The sequence below is a fragment of the Neopelma chrysocephalum genome, unplaced genomic scaffold (genome assembly GCF_003984885.1).
Source record: "Neopelma chrysocephalum unplaced genomic scaffold, ASM398488v2 Primary Assembly neopelma1_279, whole genome shotgun sequence".
In the NCBI taxonomy this organism is placed as follows: Eukaryota; Metazoa; Chordata; class Aves; order Passeriformes; family Pipridae; genus Neopelma; species Neopelma chrysocephalum.
The window spans coordinates 131,793-144,135 of record NW_020897941.1 but is presented as its reverse complement, the minus strand read 5'-3'; the positions used below and the strand labels follow the sequence as shown (position 1 = coordinate 144,135).

Genomic DNA, 12,343 nt, shown 5'->3' with positions numbered 1-12,343 from the left:
AGCTTGGCTCGTGTCCCCTGCTTTTCCCACCCCTCATGTTCCCCAGTCTTCGCTTCCCCTTATTTTTGGGCACTGCTGAACGGCTTAGATCTTATATTGGAATTTTCCTGGGAGCCAATCACTTCCTGCTTCTTTCCTCCTGAATTCCAGTTACTGTGGAATCCACGACCCTGCCTGTGTGGTTTATTGCAACACCAGCAAGAAGTGGTTCTGTAACGGGCGTGGGAACACATCGGGCAGGTAAGGGGTGAAAGGAGGGAAATCTTGGGACAATTCCAGGTTTAGAGGGTTTCTTTGGAAGTGTCATGGTGGCTGCCACTTACTCAGGGGATAATCAAAGTCTGGTGACTTAAAAGTGAGGAGTTTTTGACACACTTCCTGTTTTTTCACACTGAAACATCTGAGAAACCAGTGGTGTTGGGTGAAAAGAGCAACATCTGCCACAATAAATAGATTTTCTTTGTGCCTTTTAATAACTGAGCAATTCAGCCAGCACTAAATGTGATGTTGCCATGAATTGGCTCTAAATGGATCCCCTCTCTGGTTTCAGCCACATTGTGAACCACCTGGTGAGAGCCAAGTGCAAAGAGGTGACTCTCCACAAGGATGGACCTCTGGGGGAGACTGTCCTGGAATGCTACAACTGTGGCTGTCGGAATGTTTTCCTCCTTGGCTTCATCCCAGCCAAGGCAGACTCTGTGGTTGTTCTGCTGTGCAGGTGAGAGAAGGCCTTTGCTGCCACCTTTGTGCTTTCTACAGGGCAGCTCTTACCTTCATTTTGCACCAAAATACCTTTTATGCTCTTGTTTTGCCACCCCTTTTTCCTGGGGATGGTCGTAGAGACTTCAGGGTTGCAAGCAAATAATGCAGGAAAGGAAAGTTTTGTTGTGCTGGGCAAATATCAGAGTTTTATAGATAAATATTTCTCCCAAATGAAGGATTCCTTGGTGGTAGAAATGTGAGGTTTTTACCCCTTTTTTACCTGAGATTTTATAGATAAATATTTCTCCCCAATGAAGGATTCCTTGGTGGGAGAAAGGTGGGGGGTTTTTTACCCCTTTTTTACCTGTTTTATAGGTAAATATTTCTCCCAAATGAAGGATTCCTTGGTGGGAGAAAGGTGGGGGTTTTTACCCCTTTTTTACCTGAGATTTTATAGATAAATATTTCTCCCAAATGAAGGATTCCTTGGTGGGAGAAAGGTGGGTTTTTTACCCCTTTTTTTACCTTTTTTATAGATAAATATTTCTCCCAAATGAAGGATTCCTTGGTGGTAGAAATGTGAGGTTTTTACCCCTTTTTTGCCTGAGATTTTATAGATAAATATTTCTCCCAAATGAAGGATTCCTTGGTGGGAGAAAGGTGGGTTTTTTACCCCTTTTTTACCTGTTTTATAGAGAAATATTTCTCCCCAATGAAGGATTCCTTGGTGGGAGAAAGGTGAGTTTTTTTACCCCTTTTTTACCTGAGATTTTCCAGCTTTGGAAGAGGAACAGACCAGTCCAGGAAGTTACTCTGGAGCAGTGACTCTTCCACAGGGTGTTTTTTCCTCTCAACTCATGGAATCATTGGAGACAACAGTAAATCGGGAATTGTTCTCTGACATGTTCAGTCAGGTTTTATAACTGTATTTTAATTCAGTGCTGTCACTTAACTTGTATTTGACAGCAGACAGTGTGTTTCTGTGGAATGAGTCCTACTTGTTTAACCAGCAGATGGGAAGTAATTCCATTTTCTGCTGTAATGGACTGTAACCACTCCCGAGGGTGTCATATTTAACATTTTAGATGCAGACCTAGAAACACCCAACCAATGCTTCTTACAACACTGACCCTTCCCAGTGTTGAAACAACAAACACAAGAGCTAAAAAACTTAATTTTCACAGCAGACTGGGGTTGTTTTGCCTTTTTTTTCCCCCTTTTTAACCGAGTCGTTTCAGGAACGCGCTAAACCCAGTTTTTACTCCTTACACGTGTGTAATTATTAATTTTCTCCCTGTTTTGGTCGTGCAGGCAGCCCTGTGCCAGCCAGAGCAGCCTGAAGGACATCAACTGGGACAGTTCCCAGTGGCAGCCCCTGATCCAGGATCGCTGCTTCCTCTCCTGGCTGGTGAAGATCCCGTCGGAGCAGGAGCAGCTCCGGGCCCGCCAGATCACGGCCCAGCAGATCAACAAGCTGGAGGAGCTCTGGAAGGTACCTGCTGCTCCTCAAAACACTGCTCAGCTTTTCCCAAAGTGCCAATTCCGGGCTGCTGGGAAGGAAGGAAAAGATTTTGGCAACTGTGTAAGGCAGGGAAGTACTGAAATCACACACCTGGACAATGGGAATTACCACAGGCTTCAGGAAGTTGTTGTTCAGAGTGGGAAAGCTTCACCTTTAGGTTCTTCAACCATCTGAAAAAGCAGCTTTCCCCATATCAAGTCCACATGTTTCTGCTTTAGGTGTTGAGCAGCTGGGCTGTTAATTATTGTTTTTTGAGGGGTTTCTCTGTACATCCCTCAGAGCAGGACAGGCCTGGCTGGGTTTATCCATGGCCTTGGTGTAGCTTTTACACCTTGATACAACTCCCTGTAGTACCAAGACACAAGTCCTGGTGTCACTTTTTTATCCTTCAGGCTTTGAAACGAAACACCTGTGCTTTAAATTCCAGGAAAATCCATCTGCAACCCTGGAGGACTTGGAAAAGCCTGGTGTGGATGAAGAACCACAGCATGTCCTGCTTAGATACGAAGATGCTTATCAATACCAAAATATATTCGGTCCTCTAGTCAAGCTTGAGGCAGATTATGACAAGAAACTCAAGGAATCTCAGGTAATTTGCTGGAAATTTGCTTGTTTGAGGGGGTTCTGTCAAACTCAGGGGCACTGTTAGAGCACTGAAGGAATAAGTGGAATAAATATCTTAATTACTGGGCTGTAACAGCACTGTAATATCAGTGGGAGAGGAAAGAAAAATCCTCCAACTGAGGAGTTTTTTTAAGAGCTTGAAACACTTGGGAGCTTCCACTTTTTTTTTGTGTGTTAGGAGTTTTTCTTTCCAAGAACAATGTTCTGTCCCAGAGCTGCAACTTGAGCCCCCTGTGTGTTGTTCCCCTCGTGACCTGCAGGACCTCAGTGGGACCTGCCAGTGAAACCCGAGTTCTGGGAGGTCATGGAAGCACTAAATGACTGTTGGGAAGGTGGAGGAGAGAATAACCCAGGTGCTGATAAGGGCTTTGTTTCTCACAACTCAGAATTAACCTCCTGCAGATGGTGTGAACTCAGTCCAGAGCAGTAAATATGGATTTCTGTGACACTGGAACACCAGGTTTTGGTGTTTTGAAGCACAGTTGGCAAACAGCTCTTTAAGAACATAATAAACAGCTCTTTAAGAACATAATAAACAGCTCTTTAAGAACATAATAAATGCCTTTTTTTTTCTTTCTTTTACCCTTAGACCCAAGATAACATCACAGTCAGATGGGACCTGGGCTTGAACAAGAAGAGAATTGCTTATTTCACTTTGCCAAAGACTGACTCAGGTAATCACAACTGGATTGTTTGGTGGGGGGTTTTTTATACCTAGTGAAAAAAAAATCAGTGTTGAAGACTCAGGTAATGACATCTGGATTCTTTTGTGGGGTTTTTTTTTATACCTGGTGAAAAAAAATCAATGTTTGAAGAACTTTGAGGATCTGACCTGGGACAGCAGGTAGTTCTTGAAGGGTTTTTGTGGTGGGAGATGGTTGCTGAGAGCATTTTTTCCCCCTTCCTTTGCAGACATGAGGCTCATGCAAGGAGATGAGATCTGCCTGAGGTACAAAGGAGACCTGGCCCCGCTGTGGAAAGGAATTGGTCACGTTATCAAAGTTCCTGATAGTATCCTTTACTTAGATAAAGCTCAGCCCGGGGCTGCAGCCTCTCCAAGAAACCATTAAACACGTCCAGAAATAATTCTGAGATAATTTCAATTTGTCCTGGGGGGGGGATCTGGCTGTCAAAAAAAAAAAAAGACCGGAATTGGGGAAAATAAAATTCAAATTGTTGCTATAGATTACTACTTAACGAGGTTCTACAGATTATGGTGATGAGATTGCCATCGAGCTGAGGAGCAGTGTGGGAGCCCCTGTGGAAGTTACTCACAACTTCCAAGTGGATTTTGTATGGAAATCTACTTCCTTTGACAGGTATTGGGAAAACACTTCAAAACCTGGTTGGTGCAGGTTCCATGTGTATTTTTTTTTTTCCTCTTTGCCTCCAATGGGTGTTTTTGATCCAAAAAAAGTTGTATTACTTTGCCACCAGCAATCAGAAATCTCAGTGTGTGGAATGTGGGAACACCTCCTTCATAGAGCAGCTAGATTTTTGACTAGAAATGGAATTACCTGAATGTCTTAAAATGGTCAATTTTTCTCACTTTGAAGGCACTCTTAAGGTTTGTTGCAAATAAGTCAAAGGGGGAAATTTACCTTCTATTTAGTAATACTTGAAATGTGAGAAGAAAAACAGTTCTGTAGTTCAGCTTCCTCTGTAGGGAAGTGGTGTCTGGTTTTAGCTGGCATTCCTGAGCTTGGAGTTGCTTTAACTGGTTAAAATTTCAAGGCATTTGGGGTCAATATCTGTACTGCATTTTGTAAGTTGGCTTATTATCCTGTTATTAGGATATTAGAATTTCCTTTTATTAGTATATCCTATTATTAGTAGTAATATATCCTATTGTTTATTCTGAGTGCAATTTTTCTTCAAATCTTGCACCTAAAATCACTGCCCCAGCTTCTGCCTTGTGTCCCTCTACACAAGGGAGGGTTTTTCTGGTTCCTTTGTAATGTTCACATGGAGAAAAACAAGCTGAGAGTGTAACTTTTGTCCCTTAACTCTCTTAGTGAGTCTTTTCCACTGCTCTCTTTTCCAAGAGGTGTAATTTCAATTTGTGCCTGCTCTCTGCCCAACCTTGGCCTGGGACACCCGGGGATGGGTGACTTGAGGTCATGCTGATCTCCCTGACTTATTTTTCTGCCCTTCCCTCGTTTCAGGATGCAGAGTGCTCTCAAAACCTTTGCTGTGGATGAGACCTCAGTGTCTGGGTACATCTATCACAAGCTGCTGGGCCACGAGGTGGAAGATGTGATTATTAAATGCCAGTTGCCAAAGCGCTTCACAGCACAAGGACTCCCTGATCTCAACCATTCTCAGGTAACCCCCTCTCCCCTTTGAAGAGAGGAATAGAGGTTAAACAACTTCAACATCCTATGCCTTGAATGCTAAATTAGCAATAACCCCCCTTTTTATAGGTTTATGCTGTGAAAACTGTCCTGCAGCGTCCTCTGAGCCTTATTCAGGGTCCCCCTGGCACTGGGAAAACAGTGACATCAGCCACCATCGTGTATCATCTGGCCAGACAGGGCAATGGGTAAGAACTGCTCTTTCCAAGTCTTGATGCATGAGGTTACTTTCTTAATGGAAGGAATCACCTTGATTTTAAAAACCAAACTCATTTTTATCATTTACTGTAATTTTCTGGGAAGGCTTGGGCTGGGTTCAGCAAATACCCTTCCCCAGCTTATTTTTAGAGGGGGTGTCATTGCACGTTGTTTTACTACCAGTCTAATGGAGAAAAACCTGCAGCTTCTCGAGACTTGTTGGCTGGTGTTTCCCCAGGCCCGTGCTGGTGTGTGCTCCCAGTAACATCGCCGTGGACCAGCTCACCGAGAAGATCCACCAGACTGGGCTGAAGGTGGTTCGTCTGTGCGCGAAGAGCAGGGAGGCCATTGACTCCCCCGTGTCCTTCCTGGCCCTGCACAACCAGATCAGGAACATGGACAGGTGAGGAATGAGCAGAACCCCCCCAGTTTTGGTGCTGTGAGGGACACAACTGGTGGATGTTGTTGTAGCTCAGTTATTTGCTTGACTTGCTTGATTAGTTAAAAATTACTTTTGCCGTAATCCTACAAACAGCCAGGCCTTAAAGCAAAATTCCTGATTTATTTATTTATTTTTGCAGCATGCCAGAGCTTCAGAAACTGCAGCAGCTCAAAGATGAGACTGGAGAGCTCTCATCTGCCGACGAGAAGCGTTACCGGGCGCTCAAACGAACCGCGGAGCGGGAGCTGCTCATGGTGAGGATCCCCCCGCTCTGCTCCCCCCTGACCTGAGCTGCAGCTTGCTGCACCTTGGGGGGGATTCCTGGGCTGGTTTTGAACGCTGTCCAGGGTGGGAGTTGGGTGACTGGAGCTGTGTTTCTGCCCCAGAACGCGGATGTGATCTGCTGCACGTGCGTGGGGGCCGGGGATCCCAGGCTGGCCAAGATGCAGTTCCGCTCCATCCTCATCGACGAGAGCACCCAGGCCACCGAGCCCGAGTGCATGGTGCCCGTTGTGCTGGGAGCAAAGCAGGTGAGCCCCTTGCATTCCAGCACTGAAGGACTTTATAAATCCACCAAGCAGTGACATTCCCAGTGTAGGCACGCAGGGATACCAAATTCTTCCCTTTCCTGAAAGACACCTCCATGGTACAAACCTGAACGACTCTGTGTTGTGTTGGTCCTGTCAGCTCTCGGTTTCCATGGCGTAATCTTTGCCTGGAACATTTTCTGCTCTTGGAACAATCTGGAGGCTGAATAAGCTTTCATTTCCAAATGATTGACTGAAAAGCGATTTGACACTAAAGGTTCCTAAGCCTTAGGTGAGACCTGAAGCTTAGCACAAGCCAGACCGGTAAGTTCCCAATACATCAGGCAATGGTTTAAGCTGACAGAGGATGGGTTTAGATTGGATATTCAGGAGAATTATTCCCTGGGAGGGTGGTGAGGCCCTGGCACAGGTTGCCCAGAGAAGCCGTGGCTGCCCCATCCCTGGGAGTGTTCAATGCCAGGTTGGAGAAACCTGGTCTAGTGGAAGGTGTCCCTACCCATGTCAGGGAGTAGAACTGGATGATCTTTTAAGGTCCTTCCAACCCAAACCACCCTGTGATCCTATATATTTTAGTAGGATATTGCCGTTGTTTTAAGCAAATTTCAGAAAACAAACTTTCTCTATGCACTCTTCTTCCCCCACAGCTTATTCTGGTGGGTGACCACTGCCAGCTGGGGCCTGTGGTGATGTGCAAGAAAGCTGCCAAGGCTGGGCTGTCCCAGTCCCTGTTTGAGAGGCTGGTGGTGCTGGGGATCCGGCCCATCCGGCTCCAGGTGCAGTACCGGATGCATCCCGCCCTCAGCGCCTTCCCTTCCAACATCTTCTACGAGGGGTCCCTCCAGAACGGGGTCACTGCAGGTGAGGAGTCACTGGGGAGGTCAAAGGCAGGCTTCTTTAACCTGGGTTATTCCTTTGAGTTGCCACTGCCCTTAGTTTGGAGTATTTATTTATGGAAATATCCAATATTCTTGTTAACTTTGTTCCGCCTGCTGCTCTCCCGCTCCTCAGCTGACCGTGTGAAGAAAGGCTTTGACTTCCAGTGGCCACAACCTGACAAACCAATGTTCTTCTACGTCACCCAAGGGCAGGAGGAGATTGCCAGCTCAGGCACCTCTTACTTAAACAGGTAGATAAAACTCAGACAGGTAAATAAAACTCCCCTCTGACATCCACACTCGTGTGCTGGGACACGGGAAGTCAGGGCTGTTCATTCCCATGTTCTGCAGCAGTTCTGAGTTAATGAAACCTCAGGGGGCAATTAATGACCAGTTGAAATGGCTCCTGGGCCTCCTGAACAAAAGCTGCCATGGAGAAAAGTGCAGCCTGAGCTGCAGGTTGGGGTTGGTTTGGGCTCCCTGCACGCTAAACCAGGAGAAAAAGGCACCAAGTGGGAGCAGTTCAGAGCTTAAGTGGGTTTGAATTGCTCTGTGGAGGAGTTTGTCTTCCTTCACTGGTTGTATAAGGGATGATAAAGTGCCTGATCTGTGGGATGAATAAACTGACTGCAGCTACAGCAGGAAATGCTGATCCAGTTGCATTTTGAAGCCAGAATTCCAGCTGCTCCTGAAGCACAGCCCTGAATCTTGGATTTTAGTGGTGGTACAGAAGGGATGGGAATTTAATTTTCTTTTTTCCTGCCCCTTTTTTCTGCACATTCCAACTTCTTTGTCAAAGAAGGAGCTTAAACCACTTTGTTCCTCTTGGTTGTACATGTTTTGTTCGTGTGCCTGGAAGGGAAACCAGACCAAGCTCTGAAAAATAACGGCTGAGATATTTTTAATCCCAGTCTGCTTCCTGAGCAGCATGTGCAAGACTGGAGACAGCAGAGCAGATTGTGCACAAACAAACAGCACAACAGTTGGCTGATTGACATTAAAAACAGTTCTGTGTTTGAAACTTTAAGATAAAGCACCTGAAGGATCCGTTGGCACGGCAGGTTGGGATTGTTTTTGATGGTCTTGGTTGGTTATAAAAGCACACGTGGACATTTGGCTCTACCAAAAGTTCCATTTGCTGTTCCAGGAAGTCCAGTTGTGTAATTCTGAGAAGGTGGAGGTGCACCTAAGGAGAAATTTGTGTCATTCTGAGACCTTTGAGATGTTGGGTTTGGCCTGTGTCCCTCTGGGGTGAGATCTGTGCGTGGCCTGAGTCGAGAGGTGACAGTGGGGAACATTCCTGCAAAGTTTGAGCTGAGTTAGTCTGAGCAGTGCAAAATTGATCTTTTTGTTGGAGTGGCCTCACAGCATCCATGGTCAAGGTCTTTAGACCCATTGAGCTGCAAAAAATTAGACCTAAAGTGTTGATCCTCCTTGGATAATCCACCCTCTCCCCCCCTCTAGGACGGAAGCTGCCAACGTGGAGAAAATCACCACGAAGCTGCTGAAGGCTGGTGCCAAACCAGACCAGATTGGCATCATCACCCCTTACGAAGGGCAGCGCTCCTACCTGGTGCAGTACATGCAGTTCAGTGGCTCCCTGCACACAAAGCTCTACCAGGTACAGATGGGAGCACAGAGAAGCCAGAAAAGCCTCACAAATATTTTCATTTTCAGTCCGTGTTCGATTTTTTTGCACTTTTTAGTTGGTTGTGGTTAAAACAGAGCAGGGAGAGGAGTTTGGGAGGTGGTTTCAGGTGCCAGGGGAGCAGCTGAACAGGTAAGAGGAGGAAGCCCTGCTGAGGTCTGTGTTGAAAGGAAGGGTCCTGAGGCACAGAAGGGAGAGGCCACTGGGGCTCCAGCTGTGGAAAACTTTGTGTTTTGGATAAAGAGACACACAGGAAAACAAGCTCCATAAATTCTGATGGTCATAGTATTTATTTGCTTGGGAACATGTCCTCCCATCAGTGGGACTCCTCTACCAAACATCAGAATTAGTTGCTGCAAACAAGGCAATTATATGTTTAATCCAGTCTTGTTTTGCAATGTTGGGAACTCGCTCAGTGTTTTCACTGAAGGGAAACTTGGTGGAGATACTTTTCCTTGTGCCAGGAATGATCTGTCCCTGTGATTCAGGTTTCTGGGAGCTGGGAGCAGCAGTGCTAATTTGGACCTCTCTTCCTATGGGGTTTAGGAATACTCAGAATTCTCCCTGGCAGCATCCCAGCAAAGGGCTGATTCCCACAGTTTGGGGGAAAAACGGGAGGCCCATAAAGCAGCGAACACAAAAGTAATTCCCCCTAAACTGAGGCTCTCTGTTCTCCTCCAGGGAAACTATTTCATGACCAGTGGAATTACCAAATCATTCCTCATTCCAAAAGTAACATTTTTGTCCAGTGATGGCAGAGTTAGTGCATGGCCAGTCTGGCAGTGCCTGTTGGTGGCAGAACTGTTTGGCTCCCGCGATTTACGTGTTTTCCTCCCTTTCAGGAAGTGGAAATTGCGAGTGTGGACGCCTTCCAGGGCAGGGAGAAGGACTTTATTATCCTTTCCTGTGTGAGGGCCAACGAGCACCAGGGAATTGGGTTCCTCAATGACCCCAGGAGGCTCAACGTGGCCCTTACCAGGGCGAGGTAAAGCGGGATTGGGAACGTGGAGGGAGCCTGGAGAAAGACTTTGGACAAGGGCATGGAGGGACAGGACAAGGCAGAATGGCTTCACTGACTGGTTAGATGGAATATTGGGAAAAAATTCTTCCCTGGGAGGGTGGGGAGGCCCTGGCACAGGTTGCCCAGAGAAGCTGTGGCTGCCCCATCCCTGGAAGTGTCCAAGGCTGAGTTGGAGCAACCTGAGACAGTACAAGGTGTCCCTGGCCATGGCAGGGGGTGGGATTGGATGGGCCTTAAGGTCCTTTCCACCCCAAACCATTCTGTGCCATCTCTGTCTGTTCTCTCAGCCCAGGCAGTGTTCCCATTTGGCATCAGTAGTTTTCAGGACAGATCCCTTCCCTGCTTCTTTATCCCTTCCAACAACCATTGTTGGACCATTTTTGCTTCTAAGGGATTTGATTCCAAGAAAGGTGACGTGGAATCCAACACGATGTTGGTTGTCTCCCTTGTTTTCTGGGAGCTTTGGAACCCAGCAGGAGGTGATGGTTGTTGGCACACACTGACAGGTTGGGCAAGCCTGAAGAGGGAAGTTTGTGACTGTTGAGAAAGTGGCTGCAGCAACCTCCTTCCAGGTGTTTTGTCATACTGTGGAAAACATCTGCTGTAAACAAACCAGTTGCACCTCCTGCTCTCTTGGCTGCTTCAGCTGAGAGATGGATTTGGAGGCTGCTCCAACATCAGTGTGTAATTTGATTTACAACATCAATTGGTTTTTAACGAACTTAACTCGAGCTCCTCTGCTGCTGCACACAGGTATGGAGTAATTATTGTGGGGAACCCCAAAGCCCTGTCTAAGCAGCCACTCTGGAATCACCTCCTGAATTACTACAAGGAGCAGAAGGTGCTGGTGGAGGGACCACTGAACAACCTCCGGGAGAGCCTCATGCAGTTCAGCAAACCCCGCAAGCTCGTCAACACCATCAACCCCGTGAGTGAGCCCTGCTGCCCCTTGGGGCTGGCACAGGGGGCACTTGGGGCTTGATTGATTCATTATCAGTTGGAAATGGGTGGAATGGACAGTCCCCAGCACAGCCCCACACCCCTGGAACTCCCCGTGGCCTGGTTGGTGCGGTGGGACCCCAGGAAGCGGCTGCTTCAGCCGCCCCTAGGTTGGAATTTTGGGGGTTTTTAACTGCAGAGTTTTTCCTGAGGGGTGAGTTCTGAGGTGAGTGAAGCATAAAGGAACTGCTCTGTGTAGAAATGGCAAGCTCATGAGGCAGGTGAACGTCACAGCTTTGCATCAAACCCTCGACCTGCAAGTTTTATGCTTGATTCTTTAACATAAAATGAGGAGTTATTGGGGGGGAGCTTGTCAGCCATCACAGGGCAGTGGTGTGAGTAGAACAAGGGGAAAAGCTATCACCAGAGCCTTCAAATAGGCTGAAAACCCATCAAATGTTTCACACTTGGAGAGAGGCTCCCTGTAAAATCTTAACTCCTCATGGTCAAGCTGCAGCTGAAATAATAACGAGAGGTTTTCGTGTCTTGGGACTAATTCATTTCCTCAACACTTGCAAACTCGACGTGATCTGTGGGGTTTTACTGGGTTTTTGTTTCACTGGGGTTGCAGGGCAGAGTTTTCAGGGCAGAGGCTTTGTCTAACTCCCCTAATCCTTGCAGGGTGCCCGTTTCATGACCACTGCCATGTATGATGCACGTGAGGCCATTATTCCAGGATCTGTCTATGACAGGAGCAGTCAAGGTAAAGGGAATTATCAAAATTAGCACCTTTATAGATGGATTTTTTTGGTGGTTTTTTTTCCCCCCTAACTGGTCCTTGAGGTGTGTTGTATTTTACACACTTTAAACTTTTAAATGTTACAAGAGCCACTACAGAAAAATATGGAGTTTTAGGACTGAAAATATTCACAATCTGCCTGGTTTTTGCTGTCTGTATATATAGAACCCCTACTAGTCTAACTGGATGTCTGAAAAATGAGGGGAAAAAGGGAGCGTGTGAAGCATTTCAGGAATCTCAGATGGTCCTGTGAAAGAGTAACTGTAGGAATAAACATGTGCTAGATGAGCTTATGGAATTTTCAAGCGTGGCATAAACAGTGAACCAGAAATTCTGGTGCTTCCTGGCCTGTCCTTTCCATTTCTGGTTCATCCTGCTCACGAGCCTGATAATAAAAAGCCAGGGCTATGAATTGATTTTTTTTTAAATATTCAGGATGCCTGAGATGGCTTTTCCTCCTCCTCTGCAGGGCGCCCATCCAACATGTACTTCCAAACCCATGACCAGATTGGGATGATCAGTGCTGGCCCCAGCCACGTCACTGCCATGAACATTCCCATCCCCTTCAACCTGGTGATGCCCCCGATGCCACCCCCGGGATACTTCGGCCAGGCCAACGGACCCGCCGCAGGTACAGGGGCTGGGAGGGGGCAAAACCCCCCTTTCCAGGG

The 12,343-nt window shown here is 46.9% G+C and overlaps 1 protein-coding gene across 2 annotated transcripts in view; it reads left to right on the top strand.

The window, feature by feature from the left end:
• The window catches only part of UPF1 (UPF1, RNA helicase and ATPase), a 22,081-nt gene that overhangs the window by 6,651 nt on the left and 3,087 nt on the right, over positions 1-12,343 (top strand). Inside the window, exons 3-21 of one of the 2 annotated variants that reach the window (XM_027704457.1) lie at positions 151-240; positions 551-718; positions 2,014-2,194; positions 2,652-2,813; positions 3,438-3,522; positions 3,761-3,859; positions 4,050-4,167; positions 5,014-5,173; positions 5,272-5,390; positions 5,639-5,803; positions 5,982-6,096; positions 6,229-6,372; positions 7,035-7,248; positions 7,399-7,516; positions 8,730-8,886; positions 9,756-9,898; positions 10,688-10,862; positions 11,555-11,636; positions 12,142-12,303. In XM_027704457.1, the coding sequence (XP_027560258.1) occupies positions 151-240; positions 551-718; positions 2,014-2,194; positions 2,652-2,813; positions 3,438-3,522; positions 3,761-3,859; positions 4,050-4,167; positions 5,014-5,173; positions 5,272-5,390; positions 5,639-5,803; positions 5,982-6,096; positions 6,229-6,372; positions 7,035-7,248; positions 7,399-7,516; positions 8,730-8,886; positions 9,756-9,898; positions 10,688-10,862; positions 11,555-11,636; positions 12,142-12,303 (2,657 nt within the window). The remainder of the gene's footprint in view (positions 1-150; positions 241-550; positions 719-2,013; positions 2,195-2,651; positions 2,814-3,437; positions 3,523-3,760; positions 3,860-4,049; positions 4,168-5,013; positions 5,174-5,271; positions 5,391-5,638; positions 5,804-5,981; positions 6,097-6,228; positions 6,373-7,034; positions 7,249-7,398; positions 7,517-8,729; positions 8,887-9,755; positions 9,899-10,687; positions 10,863-11,554; positions 11,637-12,141; positions 12,304-12,343) is intronic. The other variant, XM_027704458.1, reaches the window with a different exon arrangement.